We start from the raw sequence: 17,752 nt of genomic DNA, 5'->3' as shown, positions 1-17,752 counted from the left end.
GATTCCTATTATTGCCTATAGGTCAGTATTCATGATGCTTACTTTATGTTGCATGTTATGCTGGGGGGCCGGGTGTGAGAGAGGGATGATTTGGGCTGGCCAGAATTCAGGGTCCCGACCCCTTTGGGATAGCGGACGGGGATCCTTTTATGCTTTGAGGGACGGGCCGTGGCCGCGGTTGATATCCGGGGGGGGCGGCTCTTACGGGTGATAGGCGATACTCGTCTGGATATGAGGCGGGGGGCCATCTGGGGGGGTCTCGGGGTGAGGGGGGGCGGAGAGGTGTCCTGATTACGAGGGCTATGGTGGTGCTGTTTTGCGCGACCAGAGGTAGACTATCTATGTTCAACATTATAATGTTTTGTTATTCCTCCTTAGGGAGTACATGCGGGGTTACAAGGTTGATTATGTGTTAATGGGCTGGGGGGCTGGGCTGGGTGGGGTTGGCTCCTCTCGGTCCTGTCTAACCTCCTCCCCACTAGGCTGAAGCACTGCCCCTGGTGCGAACCGGAGCGTGCTTCCTTGCGAACGCATTTCGTTCACATCTTAGTACACCAGACGGTGTGTTTTTGTACACTGTAGAGTTTTAATTTTTGTTTGTGTGTAGACGTACTTATATACATACATATATATACCTTCTTTTTTCTCTCCCCTTCTTTTCACCTCTATCTTCTCTCTCTCCTTTTAACGCTCCAGATTCTTTCTACTTTTCTCCCCCTGTTCTGTTTTTCTTGCCATCTCTGTTGTTCTTATTTTCTCCTTCCCAGCTTATCTGCCCTCCCCTCCCTCCATAGTATCTTTTACCTAAGTGGGTTGTTTATCTCTTGCTTTCGATCCCTAACTCCCTTCCTCCCCTAGATCCCCCCCCCCCCTTACCCGGGTTGCCTGCCCCGTCCGGTTGACTCAGGGACGATGGACTCCCTTCTCCTTTTTTTGCTGAATGCGAAGGGGCTCAATGTGCCGGAAAAGCGTCGGATGCTAATAGGCGATCTCAAACGGGCTAGGGCTGACGTAGCGTTCTTGCAGGAGACGCACTTTAAGACGGGGGGGCCTTCGTGCCTTGGAGGCCGCTACTTCCCCTATGTATACCATGCGACTAACAAGACAGCAAAAACCAAGGGAGTGTCCATACTTATTTCTGGCGTAGTGCCGTGGACATGCAGCGATACCATGGTGGACACCGAGGGTCGTTATGTGTTCATTAAGGGTGCGATAGGGGACGTGAAGGTGACGTTTGCCACTATTTACGCACCCAATGAGAGACAGGACACCTTCCTCCACGACACGCTAGATCTACTGATGGAATTTAAGGCGGGACAGCTGATTGTTGGAGGTGACTTCAACGTTCCCCTGTCCCCCGCGGTCGATACCTCGTCGGGCCTTTCCTCTGTACGCCCGGGTACACATAAACGTATCGCTCTAGTGCTGCGCGACGCTCAGCTGATCGACGTTTGGAGGCTCCATCATTCCGGGGAGAGGGACTACACCTTCTACTCGTCTCCTCACAAAGTATACTCAAGGATCGACTACTTTATGGTTCCTCACGGCCAGCTGGAGGCGGTACACGACCCGAAGATAGGTAATATCACGTGGTCTGATCACGCACCGATCACTATGCGATACAATCTTTCAGCAACGTCGTCGACCAGAACTAGGTTTTGGCGACTGAATGAAAGTTTACTACAGACGCCCGAGGTCATGACAGAGGTGACGAATGAGATACATCACTACTTTAGGACTAACGACACAGACAACTGCGACCCGAGTATCCTATGGGAGGCACACAAACCAGTGATCAGGGGGATACTAATCAAACATGGCTCACGTATTAAGAGAGAACGGGAATTACAACTGAAGACGCTCTTAGATAAGATTTGCATAGCAGAAGCCAAACACAAACGAACGCCGGAACCGGCTCTGGAAGCCGAGTTGCTTTCTCTTAGAAGGCAAACGGTGGACCTCCTTCACTATAGAGCTAAAGCGGCACTGCAATTTTGCCGGAAACTTACATACGAATCCGGGAATAAATGTGGGAAGCTTCTCGCTAAAGCGGTTAGGAGCCATAGACTTAAAACTTTCATACCCCAAATAATGACACCCTCGGGACACAGAACCATGCCAACCCACATAGCGCAGGAGTTCAGGAACTTTTATACCTCTCTGTATAATCTCCCAAACAGATCCCCTAACGATGCAACGATAGAGGCATACATTGCCGCCTCACAACTTCCCCAGCTACCAGGGGCGATGGGAACCGACCTTGACTCCCCCATTACTGTGGAGGAACTGAAACAGGCGATGGGAGGGACTAAAAACCAGGCAAGGCGCCAGGACCGGATGGGTTCACCCTGCAGTACTACCATTCTCTTCTTCCTCTGCTGGGTCCCCATATGGTGAGGATGTTTAACAACCTTGGAGAAGGGGGTTCATTTACCAGGGACACCCTGCGAGTGCACATCTCCCTCATACATAAGGAAGGCAAGGACCCGACCGCTTGCGGCAGCTACAGGCCCATCTCCCTTTTGAATACGGACCTCAAGCTATTCACTAAAATCTTAGCTAACAGATTGACCCATTTCATGCCCGACATTATTCATCTGGATCAGGTGGGCTTCATCCCTGTGCGCGAAGCCAGGGATAATACCACCAGGGTGCTTAACTTGGTCCACTTAGCGGCCACGTCCAAAACACCCTGTGTCTTTCTCAGCACAGATGCTGAGAAGGCATTTGATCGGGTCAATTGGACCTTTATGTTCTCCCTTCTTAAGCGAATTGGCTTGGGACCTAAGATGGTCCAATGGATCTCCAGTATTTACTCCATACCCACGACCCAGGTTAAGGCCAATGGAATCCTGTCTGAACCCTTCCCCATTACAAACGGGACAAGGCAGGGATGCCCACTCTCACCCCTGCTCTTCGCGCTGGCTCTAGAACCTTTCCTGTGCACGGTGCGCGCGAACCCCGACATTACGGGGGTCGGCGTGCAGGGGGCACAATTTAAAATAGCGGCGTACGCAGATGATTTATTGTTTTCCCTGACTAACCCGGTGGTGTCCTTGCCGAACCTGCTCCGAGAATTTGATAGATACGGGACCCTATCCAACCTGAAAATAAATTTTGACAAGTCGGCAGCAATGGGGGTCAACATCCCCCCCGCTAGATTGAAAACAGTTTAAATTTAAATGGTCGGACTGCTCCCTCAAATACCTAGGGACCCTAATACCTGGCGACTTACAGCGCACTTTTGACCTTAATTTCCCGCCTTTGCTGACCAAGGTTCGCCTGCTATTGCAGGGGTGGACCAGGGGATTGCACTCCTGGTTCGGTAGGTGCAACCTGATCAAGATGTCGATACTCCCCAAATTTCTGTATTTATTTCAGGCACTGCCAATTAAAATTTCGCCACGGTTCTTTAAACAAGTCAACTCTCTTTTTATTAACTTTATATGGGCTAACTCTAAGCCCAGGTTGCGCAGGCGCCTTTTGACTCTGCCGAAGCATCAAGGTGGATTGGCCTTGCCGGATATGCGTAATTATTACGAGGCGGTACATCTGGGCAGAATTATTGACTGGAACCGCCACGGTGAGACTAAACTCTGGACCCAATTGGAACAGGCCCAGACGGTGGTTCCACTGAAGGGGGCCGTCTGGTGCTTTGACCAGCTACCCCAAATTCTGACCTCGCACCCGGTTATTGGTTCCACCCTCCGGGTAGGGGCGACGACTTTACGCTCCTCTCACCTTTCTTCGGGTGAATCCCCACTGTATCCTATATTGGGGAATCCAGCATTCCCCCCGGGGCTGGACTCGATGGAATACAGATCGCTGGCAATGTTAGGGTGCAACCAGGCTTCTCACTTTCTCGTGGGCACTCAGTGGCCTTCTGTCCATGACCTGACGAGCGCCGAGGGACGCTTCCAGCTCCCGTTTTGGAAGGCGATCCGCCTTCACCATTTTCTACATTTAATAGCAAACCCGGCACACTATCAGCGAGAACTTACAACGTTTGAAGAATATTGCAGGGAGGAGGGGGCACTACCCCAGGTCCTCTCTAAAACATATGCTCTACTTAACTCGCCCCCTACACAACCTGACTTGCCCTTCCTGCGGAAGTGGGAGACGGACTTACAGCGCTCTTTCACAGACGCCCAAAAACAGACGATGATTCGATTCTCACTGAAAACGTCAATATGCACAAAAATTCAGGAACTTAATTATAAGATCCTGACCAGATGGTACTACACGCCTCAGGTATTGCATAGATTCTTCCCCACGGCCACGGACATATGTTGGAGATGTCAGTCAGAGGTAGGTACGTTTCTCCATATCTTCTGGTCATGCTCCCGCTTACAACATTTCTGGACAACAGTTAGAACGATCACCCAGAAGTTCACAGTCCATGTAATTGGCGACGACCCCGCCTTCATTCTGCTTCACGCGACTTCCATACCGGCACGGAGCTACAAGAAGTCGATCATTAGACATCTATTGAACGCGGCCAAATCATGTATTCCCCTTAGGTGGAAGAAGAGTACTCCCCCGTCAGTGGGAATGTGGTTGCGCAGGGTGGAGGAGATTAAACAATTAGAAGACTTGGTCCTCACGGCCCAAAACAAGCAGGAGAAACACACTGAGGCGTGGAGACTCTGGAATATGTTCATCTATTCAGATGAAGGATCGGCTCTACGTGATTCTTAGTCTGGCAAGGGGATACAGCTGTTGTGGCTTTTGCCACTGGAGACGAGCCCGCGTCCCTGGGTCAACCCTCCCCCCCCCCCATCTTCCCTTGGCTGTTTCTTTTTCCCATGTCTGTCTCTCTTTGTGTGAGTGTGTGCGTGTGTATATGTGTGTATATATGAGTATGTTTTTTTTTTCTTCCCCTTTCATTAAGACGATATGAGTATTGGACGGCCGATAGACGCGACAGAGCGCCATAACACTCCCCCCCGCACATTTGATGACTCTGTTGCAATGCGGAAAATATCTAAGGGGGTCATTGAACTGATGACTGGGAGCTTTAAGTTAAGGGCCTCCTAAGTTGGGTTATCTACTCCAGTTTATGAGTCCAGCTGTGTCTGAGATTTATATGTGTGAACTTTGCGTGTAAGTTTAAATTGTGTGGTAATGTTGTTATTGTATGTATGTTACTATAAAATAAAATAAAAAACTATATTTGAAAAAAAAATCTGAAAGAATCAGTAAGAGGTTAAAGGCAGGGCTCAAAATTTCAAGTCCTGAGCTACTAGCCAGGCCTTGGAGTTACTCGCCACCAGTTGCCCCGCCCAACCCCTACCATGTCCCGCCCCTAGACACGCCCTCATAAATTATCTCATGAAATGACACTTAAATGTTTTATGCAGAATTAAGTTATAAAAATAAATATTAACAACAACTTTATCCGTGCCCAAAAATGCAGCCTGCCCATGTCTACTAGTGCAGCCACGTATCCCCAATGCAGCCACGTATCCCGATTACAGCCTGTGTCCCCAGTGGAGCCTACCTGTGCAGGGTAAGTGAGAGGAGAGCCACCGCCACCTGGTTGTTCAAAGCGCGGGGAACATAACCGCTTTCAATTCGATAGCTGTGTTCCCCGCCGCGAGCCGTCATATACAGCCCCTCCCCCGCTTGTCCGGGAAACTTTGATATACAGATCACCTGTCCAATCCTGGGATGAGTGATCTGTCTATCAAAGTGCCCGGTCAAGGAGGAGGGGCTGTATATGACGGTGCGCGGCAGGGAACACAGCTATTAAATTGAAAGCTGTTATGTTCCCCATGCTCTGAACAATGTGGCGGCGATTCTCCTCTCCTCTCTTCCCCAAAATGCACTCGCAAAATGCGAGCAGGTGAGTGCAAATTTTGAGGGCTGTTAAAGGCATGTGTTGATGTCTGCATTTCAGGAAGAACCAGTTAGGTTTAGCTTTTAACATTAATTTGCTTTGTAAATCCAGCAAACAAAATATAAATCTTATCAGTATGTGAATGTTATTGGCACTGTGTTGGAGAAAATATTAATTTGCATTCATTATTTTCTGTTTTATAGTCACAGAAAAGTGGTGCAACTGTTGCTGCTGATGATATAGTAACATTAGTGGTAAGAACCTTTTGTAATGTAAATGCAAAATATTGTAAAGAATGGAAACCAATTACCAATCATTTCTTAACTGATTGCTAGGTGTAGATACATTTTGTATATAAAGGTTGCTCTACTGGAAATGTAAAAATCTACTTTTTTGCTAGAACATTACTTAGAACCCCCAACATTATATATATATATATATATATATATATATATATATATAATTTTTTTCAGCAGAGACCCTATAGAAATAAAATGGTGGGTGCAAATTTTTATGTCACATGGTATTTGTGCATCGTTTTTTTAAACGCTTTTTTTTTTTAGGGAAAAAAAAACGGTAGTTAGCCCAATATTTTTGTATACAGGGAGTGCAGAATTATTAGGCAAGTTGTATTTTTGAGGATTCATTTTATTATTGAACAACAACCATGTTCTCAATGAACCCAAAAAACTCATTAATATCAACGCTGAATATTTTTGGAAGTAGTTTTTAGTTTGTTTTTAGTGTTAGCTATTTTAGGGGGATATCTGTGTGTGCAGGTGACTATTACTGTGCATAATTATTAGGCAACTTAACAAAAAACATATATATACCCATTTCAATTATTTATTTTTACCAGTGAAAGCAATATAACATCTCAACATTCACAAATATATATTTCTGACATTCAAAAACAAAACAAAAACAAATCAGTGACCAATATAGCCACCTTTCTTTGCAAGGACACTCAAAAGCCTGCCATCCATGGATTCTGTCAGTGTTTTGATCTGTTCACCATCAACATTGCGTGCAGCAGCAACCACAGCCTCCCAGACACTGTTCAGAGAGGTGTACTGTTTTCCCTCCTTGTAAATCTCACATTTGATGATGGACCACAGGTTCTCAATGGGGTTCAGATCAGGTGAACAAGAAGGCCATGTCATTAGTTTTTTCTTCTTTTATACCCTTTCTTGCCAGCCACGCTGTGGAGTACTTGGACGCGTGTGATGGAGCATTGTCCTGCATGAAAATCATGTTTTTCTTGAAGGATGCAGACTTCTTCCTGTACCACTGCTTGAAGAAGGTGTCTTCCAGAAACTGGCAGTAGGACTGGGAGTTGAGCTTGACTCCATCCTCAACCCGAAAAGGCCCCACAAGCTCATCTTTGATGATACCAGCCCAAACCAGTACTCCACCACCACCTTGCTGGCGTCTGAGTCGGACTGGAGCTCTCTGCCCTTTACCAATCCAGCCACGGGCCCATCCATCTGGCCCATCAAGACTCACTCTCATTTCAGCAGTCCATAAAACCTTAGAAAAATCAGTCTTGAGATATTTCTTGGCCCAGTCTTGACGTTTCAGCTTGTGTGTCTTGTTCAGTGGTGGTCGTCTTTCAGCCTTTCTTACCTTGGCCATGTCTCTGAGTATTGCACACCTTGTGCTTTTTGGCACTCCAGTGATGTTGCAGCTCTGAAATATGGCCAATCTGGTGGCAAGTGGCATCTTGGCAGCTGCACGCTTGACTTTTCTCAGTTCATGGGCAGTTATTTTGCGCCGTGGTTTTTCCACACGCTTCTTGCGACCCTGTTGACTATTTTGAATGAAACGCTTGATTGTTCGATGATCACGCTTCAGAAGCTTTGCAATTTTAAGAGTGCTGCATCCCTCTGCAAGATATCTCACTATTTTTGCCTTTTCTGAGCCTGTCAATTCCTTCTTTTGACCCATTTTGCCAAAGGCAAGGAAGTTGACTAATAATTATGCACACCTGATATAGAGTGTTGATGTCATTAGACCACACCCCTTCTCATTACAGAGATGCACATCACCTAATATGCTTAATTGGTAGTAGGCTTTCGAGCCTATACAGCTTGGAGTAAGACAACATGCATAAAGAGGATGATGTGGTCAAAATACTCATTTGCCTAATAATTCTGCACTCCCTGTAATGTGAAAGATGATGTTATGACGAGTAACTTGATACCTAACATGTCACACTTTAAAACTGCATCTGCATGTGAAATGGCAGAAAACTACAGTACTTAAAAATCTCCATTGGCAACACTTTTAACCACTTCAACACAAGGCACTTTTACCCCCTTATTGCCCAAGCCATGTTTCAGCTTTCAGCGCTGTCACACTTTAAATGACAATTGTGCGGTCATGCAACACTGTACCCAAGTGAAATGTTTATCATTTTTTTCCCCCACAAATAGAGCTCTTCTTTTGTTTATAGCGCAATACATAAAAACCGCAGAGGGACAAGTTTGAAAAAAAAAACACAATATTTTTTACTTTTTGCTATAATAAATATCCAGGTGTTTTTGTTTAAAAAATAAAATAAAAAAATGTTTTCCTTGGTTGAGGCTGATGTGTATTCTTCTACATATTTTTGGTTAAAAAAAAAAAGGTGCAATAACTGTTTATTGATTGGTTTGTGCAAAAGTTATAGCGTCTACAAAATAGAGGATAGATTTATATCATTATTATTATTATTTATTTTTTACTAGTAATGGTGGCAATCTGCAATTTTTATCGTGACTGCGATATTGCGGTGGACACTTTTGTCACATTTTTGGGACCATTCACATTTATACTGTGATCCGTGCTATTAAAACGCATTGATTGAGGTATAAATATGACTGGCAGGGAAGGGGTTAACACTAGGGGGCGATAAAGGGGTTAATGTGTTCCCTGGGGAGTTATTCTTACTGTGGGGGGAGGGGACTGACTGGGGGAGGTGACCGATTGATGTCCCTATGTACAAGGGACACACCATCGGTCTCCTCCCCCTGACCCATGGATCTGTGCTCAGTTACTGGGCAATCGCAATCACGGGAGCCCGGCGGACATCGCGGCCGCCAGGCACGCGCATCGGGTTCCCAGTGATGCGGCACGCACCCCCTAATGGCTCGGGAATGCGCAACGTCATATGACGTCCACCCAGAACAAGAGATGATGCTTGTAAGTGCATGCATCATCCCAGTATAACCACTGAAACCCAAGGACATACCAGTATGTACCCTGGGAAGGAAATGGTTAATAAGTCCACAGGGCTTGGCAACTATATACTGTTCACATTTATATACTGTTCACATTTATTCAATTCCAAACCTGCCATGGTAAAATGACAACTGGAGAATAAAAGTTTTAATCCTGAACATCATATATAATACATTCCAAAAAGTCTTAAAAATGTTTTAATATAAGGTAACAACCAATGATAAAGCACCCGGTCTGTCCTGACATCAGTAAAACCAGTTACAATTGGCTGCTATGTGTCCCTTCATGTTGCTAAAATATTACATTGAGTAAAATCAATGGGGGGTTGGTGAGACGAACCCTGTAGACACTTTGCAAAGAATACCCAATCACGTGCAAGGAAAATAAAAAAAACACAGCATTTTTGCTTGCACATGATTGGATGATGGAAGTCAGCAGACCATCTGCTTATTCACTAAGCTCTGGAGCAACTGCACTTGCAGAATGCAACTGTACTTTGCAACGTGCACCGTCTCTTTGCCTTTAGTAAATCAACCCCAGAGTCTCTGCAGGTGGAACAGATCACTGACCAGTAAGAGCCCCAACTGCTGTCACTTTTCAAACATCAGTCCCCAAACCCATTTGGCAGATACCATGTGTTCCATGTCATGAGTAGGGATGAGCCGATCCCCCTTCCAGTTTGGTTCGCACCACAACATGCGAACAGGCAAAATAGTTGTGCGAAACCCTAATGAAGTCTATGGGACATGAACATGAAAAATTATGATCATTTTAAAGGCTTATACTGTATGCAAGTTATTGCCATAAAAAGTGTATGGGGACACTTGCATACTGCCCCAGGGGACATGTATCAATGCAAAAAAAAAAATGTAAAATTAATTTTTTTTCAGGAGCAGTGATTTTAATAATGTGAAACAATAAAAATGTAAATATTCCTTTTAAATATTGTGCCTGGGGGTCCCTTAGTCTTCTTTGTGATATGTTTTACAGTGCCGCAGAAAATTACATTTCTAAAGTAAAAAAAATTATAAAAAATTTGCTTGCGGCTGTAAAGCATTCCCGGCTCCGGGCAATATAGATAAAAATCCAATAAAAAATTGGTGTTTTGGGTCCGGTATGGATTTTGATGGCCACCTTGGTACACCCGGCCGTGGCCTAGGTGAGCCTAGGTGGCCTAGATGAGCTTGGCACACTGACGGGGGAGATGTGGTCATTACAGTGGGGGGAGATGTGGACATTACAGTGGGGGGAGATGTGGACATTACAGTGGGGGGAGATGTGGACATTACAGTGGGGGAGATGACGTGGATATATATTCATTCATGTATGAAACCCCTTTTTACCTATTTTAAAACAGAAAGATATTACATGCCTCTTGGAGGAACTTGGACTGCCAGATTTTGACGCAATGGTAAGAATGTTCTCCAAAATATATTTAAATGAATGTTCATCCTTACAATTCCGTTCTTGAAACCTCTCCAGCAGGTTCTGTTGGAATAAAAACTATAGATTAAAAAAATAAGCATATAAGCATTGAGCATTTTCTCTGGCTATATAAGAAGTGCACTAATAAAATTTAGCTTAAAGTCACAAAGTATATAATGATGCAACTATTTAGTATTTGTCAGTTTTTATTGCTTTGTGTGCCCCATTGGGAATATTCCTCCTCTCTATTTGCCCTTTTTACCATTATCTTTGAACGTTAAAGTAAAATAATTTTTCAAATTTTGACACCAGAACAGAAAAATATGGGAAATCTTCCAATGGGGACATTGGTTACAGTTCTGGTTACACTCTGGGATTCTTTCACTTTGAAGTTATTTTGTGCTCACTTCCTGTTTTGGCTATGGGACAGGAAGTGAAGAGAAATGCCCCAAATGGGACACATATGACAAAAAAACTGAGGTTATAATCCTCACTCACTCTATCCAAAAGGAAAAAAGTTGCCTTTAGTTCTACTTTAAGAAAAAGCTGCTTAAAGAGATCTGTGCTTGCAAAGAAGAAAACAAAACACTTGCCTATCCTGCTTCCCGTAAACCCTGAACACCGCTCTTATTCAGGGAAATCCTGAAGTGAAGTTCTTTCTTAAACAGACACTTCTGGGAGTGTCCATTCCCTGTGACCTCCACTGCACTTATTGGTCCTCCCACCACCCCTCTCATCATTACTGTACCCTGTACTGCACCCCTTGACAAATATACATCGATAATTAGTACCCTTTGTGTATAAATGTTTACAAACAATAACTTGTGTTTTTTGAAATAGAAGGCAAGATCTGTTTTTTATCTGACTTGATTTGATAAAACATTGCACTGTTAATAATGGATTGTTTTTTACAAGTGGGTGTACCCCCTTAAAAATGCTTGAAGTATCTCTTGGGGTATACGTGGAACTATTTTTTTAATTATTCTAAAGAGCCAGGATGAGATTTATACTTCCTGCCACCCTAAGCCAACTATCTTGTGCCCACTTAATGCAAATGACTGACTAATCTTAGTATTATACCAACAAGACCTGACCTGATAGCCACACAAGTCACACTGAGGATAGGAGAGGAGAAGATGAACAAGACAGATTCCCAGACAGTACACCTAACACTGATGATTAGAAGATGAGGCAAACTCTCACCCTGCTCTGCTAGCAGTTCAGTTTTAGGTGTAGAGACCCAATGTGGATGACATGATCTAACTTGCACTCTCCTGGGTTGCAGGCCAGTTCACTCAGTATTTACAGAGTAGTAGAAGAAATAATACTTGTGTGCATTGCACTGTTGGCAGAAAATGAGTGTCAGGAATCCGGAGCAGTGGCTTAACATTAAATTTTGCATGGCAATTCGCAAAAGTGCAAATAAAAATTTAGCTCTATTACAACAGGCTTATGGTGATAGATAATTCCATGGAAAAATGTTGTGTCTTTGAATGGCATAGGCAGTTTAACCACTTGCTTACTGGGCACATATACCCCCCTCATGCCCAGGTGAAATTTCAGCTTTCGGCACTGCGTCGCTTTAACTAACAATTGCGCGGTCGTGCGACGTGGCTCCCAAACAAAATTGACGTCCTTTTTTCCCCACAAGTAGAGCTTTCTTTTGGTGGTATTTGATCGCCTGTGCGGTTTTTATTTTTTGCGCTATAAACAAAAAAGTGCGACAATTTTGAAAAAAATACAATATTTTTTACTTCTTGCTATAATAAATATCCCAATTAAAAAAAAATATATATATTTTTTTTCTCAGTTTAGGCCGATACGTATTCTTCTACATATTTTTGGTTAAAAAAAAAAAATCGCAATAAGCGACTGGTTTGCGCAAAAGTTATAGCGCTTACAAAATAGGGGACAGAATTATTTTTTTTTTACTAGAAATGGCAGCGATCTGCGATTTTTATTAGGACTGCGACGTTATGGTGGACACATCGGACACATTTTTGGCGCCATTCACATTTATACTGCGATCAGTGCTATAAATATGCACTAATTACAGTATAAATGTGACTGGCATTGAAGGGGTTAACACTAGGGGGTGAGGAAGGGGTTAAATATGTTTCCTATAAAGTGTTCTAACTGTAGGTGGAGGGGGGGGTGACTGGGGGGGGGGTGACCGATCTGTGTCTCTATGTACAAGAGACACAGATCGGTCTCCTCTCCAGAGACAGCACCGCTGTGTGAGCCGGCAATGACAGATGATCTCATATGTTTACATATGAGATCATCTCTCATTGGCCGCACAGATCGCATCGCAAACGGACACTCTGATTGGCCGTTCGCGGCGATCTGTAATTGGCTGTGTCCAAGGGACACGGCCAACACAGATTTTCCCCGCTGCGCGCTCTGGAGCGCGCGCGGGGACCGCCCAAAGGGGCGGACGTCAATTGACGTCCTGTTGGCTTTTGGGATCCGCGCTGTAGCCGTCAATTGACGGCAGGCGGATCCCAAGTGGTTAAGAAGTGAAATTTAGAAAATCTCTTATGGCAAGAAAGCTTTGAAAAAAGAACTGATCTCTCTGGCAGATTGTTAAAATGGCAGTTTTCCGATGTCTCTGTAAATGACAGAACTGTCTTTTTCACCCTCCCCCTGGTACTTTTCAGTAGAGTAAAGGGAAATATAATTACCTTCATTAGTCACTCTTTAACAACCTTTCTCCTACTGTCACAGCAAGAATTAATTAAAAGGTCCAAAACGAAGTCAATGCTGTAAAAAAATAATTAAAATAAAATATCACCAAAAAAAGCATAGCAATTATAAAACCAATTAAAATAATACAGCAAAGATGTAAAGCAATAAACGTGTAACATAATGATACTTTATATTAACCTCTAAAACAGTTTCTGTGTAGTTTTAGGATTTTGCTAATTCTTCTTTTTTTTTTTTAAGGAAAAATCACTGGGATCACTTGGTTCGAAAACTCTTCAGGGACTGCTTGGACAGATAATCGCTCTTACTGGGGTAAATGTTTTGTTGGTTTGTGATTTATACTGTATTCCTCATTCTACTGTATACCGTTAATATTACATTGGGTGAACTGTATAGTGGGATTGAGAAAAGCAGCCAGGAATCTAACACTTTTTTTAAATTAAATTTTCCTAAAGAAAAATATCTTGTAACCTCTATTATTATGTTGTTTACAGCTGCAAAAATGTAACAGTATAAATACTTAAAGTGGAGGTTCACCCAAATAACATCTATATCGGACTAAATTCTTTATACTTCTAACATGTACAATTGGCATTTTTTTTTTTAGGTTGCACATACCTTATAATCTATATTTGCAATCCGGCTTCCAGGTACTTCTCCCGCAGGAGTAGGCGTTTCCAAGCTGAGCCGCAATGTAATCTGGGAGTTCGCTCAGATGATTGATGTCTATCAGAAAATGTTACCCCCGGCGGATAAGGCCCCGCCCCCCATGTTGCGTCACAAGTGTCAGAGTTTCCGAAAGAACCCAAACATGCCAAGCTGCGCGCCAGCTCTACACGGCGCCTGCGCACCGACTAGGCGCCGTGTAGAGCTGACTGCGCAGGCGCCGTATAGAGCTGACACGCAGCTCGGCATGTTTGGGTTCTTTCGGAAACTCCGTAACGCAAATACGCAATATGGGGGGCGGGGCCTTTTCTGCCGGGGGGAACATTTTCTGATAGACATCAATCATCTGGGCCAACTCCCAGATTACATTGCGGCTCAGCTTGGAAACGCCTACTCCCACGGGGGAAGTACCTGGAAGCCGGATTGCAAATATAGATTATAAGGTATGTGCAGCCTAAAAAAAAAATGCCAATTGTACATGTTAGAAGTATAAAAAATTTAGTCTGATATAGATGTTATTTGGGTGAACCTCCGCTTTAAAAACAATATTTATCTTATTAAATAGATTTACCAAAGTGTATTTATCTTGTTTTAGAATGATGTGGTTGGCCCACTAGCTTGTCATGTGGTAAGTTTTAAATATATTCCTTAGTAAATATGGCTTTGCATATGCTGTCTTTCAAATAGTATAATTTTAAAATTCTGCTTTTGTAAAATCTGCTTTTGGGTTTGGCTAAATCACATACAGTATAAAAGTATAATCATTTCTTTAAAGCAGAGTTCCACCTTTAAAAAAATGACATTACCAGAATCCTGGAAACCTATAAAAAAAAATGGAGATTTTTTTTTTTTTTACTTGCCAGAATCGCCCTATTGTTATGTAGTCCTCCTAATCTGCCACTTCCTGGTCTGCGGCGCTCCTAGGTCACTTCCTCTCTCGCTTTGGCTCCTGGGAAATGATAACAAATCATTTCCCAGGAGTTTGTGGGCAGTACTGTGATCAAAAATCACATTATTTCCTGACAGTAAATGACACGATTTAGAGCGGATCACAGCACCGAGATGTGTTTATCTATGTTGCCATAACAACGGGAATTTTCTCCATTGCAACTTTACAAACAATCAGCGCTCCAGTCGCCGTTAAATAGGTTTTCCTGGTTTGCTATCTCGCGCATTCACTATCGATTGGGCTTCACATGCCCACAGTAAAGATGAAAACATCCAGAACAAGAGGGAGAACATATTCAGTAAGCAATTTAGATTGTTATTAAATACATAAGGAACTGTGCATAAATGTTATTGTAAGCACTTGGTACTAATGCTAGGATCAATAAAAAAAATAAAAAATTGGGCCGGAACTTCGCTTTAAGTGCAGTTTATCTACAGCAACAGCAAATGATCAAAGATAAAGTTCTCTCCAACAATAACAACTGCATTGTAAGTGAGGGGGGGAAAATGTATTTTGTCCAACCTTTATGTTAACTCTTACATTCCACTACACCTACACAGAACTACTCCGGGCGAAACCAAATCTTCTCCATAACTCTGAAGAAATCTCTAAATCTAACCTGTCAATAATTCTAATTTCTAAAGCTACACTAGCTACTAATACACAAACATGGTGCTCTCAGTGGCGGCTAGTACAATTTTTTTTTTCGGGGGGTGCAAGCAAACTAAAAAAAAAAAAACATTAATTGCAGCCACTGTGCCCATCAATTGCCGCTATTGTGCCCATCAATTTCTGCCAGTGTGCCCATCAATTGCCGCTATTGTGCCCATCAATTTCTGCCAGTGTGCCCATCAATTGCTGCTACTGTGCCCATCAAATTCTGCCAGTGTGCATCCCCCGCTTGCCTAGCACTTACCTGTCTCAGTTGGGTCACGGCGGCGGTGTCCTCCACGCTCCTCGATGTCTTCCCCGTCCTCTGCTTTGATTGGACACCTGTTGGCGCCCAATCACAGCGCCTGGCATTTCAGCCAATCAGGTGAAAGGTAACAGACCTGAGCACCTGATTGGCTGAGAGGCGGTTCAGTGTTAGGAAAGCGAATATTCATTAGTTTTCCTCACACAACACTTTTTGAACTGTGAGCGCCCAGCATGGCGCCCGCTGTTCACTTTTTTTGAACATCTATTAGAGCCAATGGCCCTAATCGGGTGCTTCCAAAAATCACCCCGCCACTGTAATTCAGGCTCCCGGTGCCCGAAAAGGGTTCGGACCCCTGAATATGGGGTGGCAGCAGCGACCATTGATAGAGTCATGCATTGCATGAATCTATATATGGTGATAGAGGGGTGGCAGGAGAGAGGGGACGACGCACATGTGCCCCTTATAGAAGCATCTCCACTCGCTGATTTCCTAAACCAGACCCCTCATAATGGTTTATTGTCTGTGTCGGCCCTGCTTAAGGTTGCATTCTACAGCGTTTTGAATTGCAGACAGATTTGCCACGAATTGCCTGCAATTTAAAAGGGCCGATGTGTGAATGACAAATTGCAGGACTCGCATTTGAGATGCCATTCGTTTGACTGACACTTCAAATCACGGTGCGGGTCTGCTGATTTGTCATTCAGACATCAGCGCTTTCAAATCGCAGGCAGATTCATGGCAAATCTTCCCACAATTCAAAATGCTTTAGTGTGAATGTAGCCTTAAAGTCATGAAAAGAATACTGTCATGAAAATTCCTATATTTAAAACAGCAAAGTGTTAAAGCCAAACTCCAGCTTTTTCTCACTTTAAAATAGTTAGTTTGGATCAAGCAGGCCTAACAAACCATTATCTTCACTAACAGATTCACATACTGTCAGCGCTGTATAAACTGTATGTAGCGTCAGTTATATACAGTATACAGCGCTGTGTTCCAGCAACAGTACTGAGACTTCCCATCCCACTCCCGGAACAAAATTGAGTTGGGATGAGTGCTGCTCAGCTATTCACAGGAAACTTTGTATTTTCTGAATGAATAGAAGGCTTCCTCTGAAGGCCAGTGGTGGAGAGGCAAGCCGATGATGTCATGTCATCTCCACCCCAACCAATCACAGGAAGCATTGTACTCTGCCAAATTCAATTTTGTTCCAGAAGCTTGATGGAAAGTCCCTGTCCCGCTGTCTAAACACAGCGCTGTATACTGTATGAATCTGATGCCACATACAGTTTATACAGGACTTCCACCTGGTCCATCTGTTAGTGAAAGTGATAGTTTGTTTGGACCATCCTGATTTAAAGTGACAGAAGGCTAAAGTTTGGCTTTTATTATACATAATGACAGCGTTCAATATATGAGCTATTATAGGCCATGTTTTAATGCCAAGTATATGTTTTACCTATTTAATGATCACTTGTATTATGTGATTTGTATTAAGTGGTAAATTGTCATTGCTGTATGTCTATCCACTGAATTATATTGGTTTTCCTTGTTTACTCATGATTACTCTCATGCAACTTATCATCGACTTCCAATAAATTCAAATTGCTTACACCTGCCTGCTTCAATCAAAGTCCCAACCCTAATGCCGTGTAAACACGATCGGTCAAACCGATGAGAACGGTGTGATGGACCGTTTTCATCGGTTAACCAATGAAGCTGACTGATGGTCAGTCGCGCCTACACACCATCGGTTAAAAAAACGATTGTGTCAGAACGCGGTGACGTAAAACACAACGATGTGCTGAAAAAAAACGAAGTTCAATGCTTCCAAGCATGCGTCGACTTGATTCTGAGCATGCGTGGATTTTATACCAATGTATGCCACATGTCATTGGCAGTAAAGGGGTTAAACATGAATGTAAAATAAATCTGATTTTATATATTTAAAACAAGATTGCTTTTTTTTTTAACTAATGGATAAATAACTGATGGGGCCCACACACGATCGGTTTGGTCCTATGAAAAC

General features: G+C 43.5%; 1 protein-coding gene across 1 annotated transcript in view; it reads left to right on the top strand.

The window, feature by feature from the left end:
* The window catches only part of LOC120945793, an 85,069-nt gene that overhangs the window by 54,034 nt on the left and 13,283 nt on the right, over positions 1-17,752 (top strand). Inside the window, exons 11-14 of the mRNA XM_040360202.1 lie at positions 6,043-6,093; positions 10,419-10,472; positions 13,433-13,504; positions 14,454-14,486. Coding sequence (XP_040216136.1) covers positions 6,043-6,093; positions 10,419-10,472; positions 13,433-13,504; positions 14,454-14,486 — 210 coding nt within the window. The remainder of the gene's footprint in view (positions 1-6,042; positions 6,094-10,418; positions 10,473-13,432; positions 13,505-14,453; positions 14,487-17,752) is intronic.

This window comes from Rana temporaria, chromosome 7 (assembly GCF_905171775.1).
Source record: "Rana temporaria chromosome 7, aRanTem1.1, whole genome shotgun sequence".
In the NCBI taxonomy this organism is placed as follows: Eukaryota; Metazoa; Chordata; class Amphibia; order Anura; family Ranidae; genus Rana; species Rana temporaria.
This window is presented reverse-complemented; position numbering and strand designations above follow the sequence as displayed.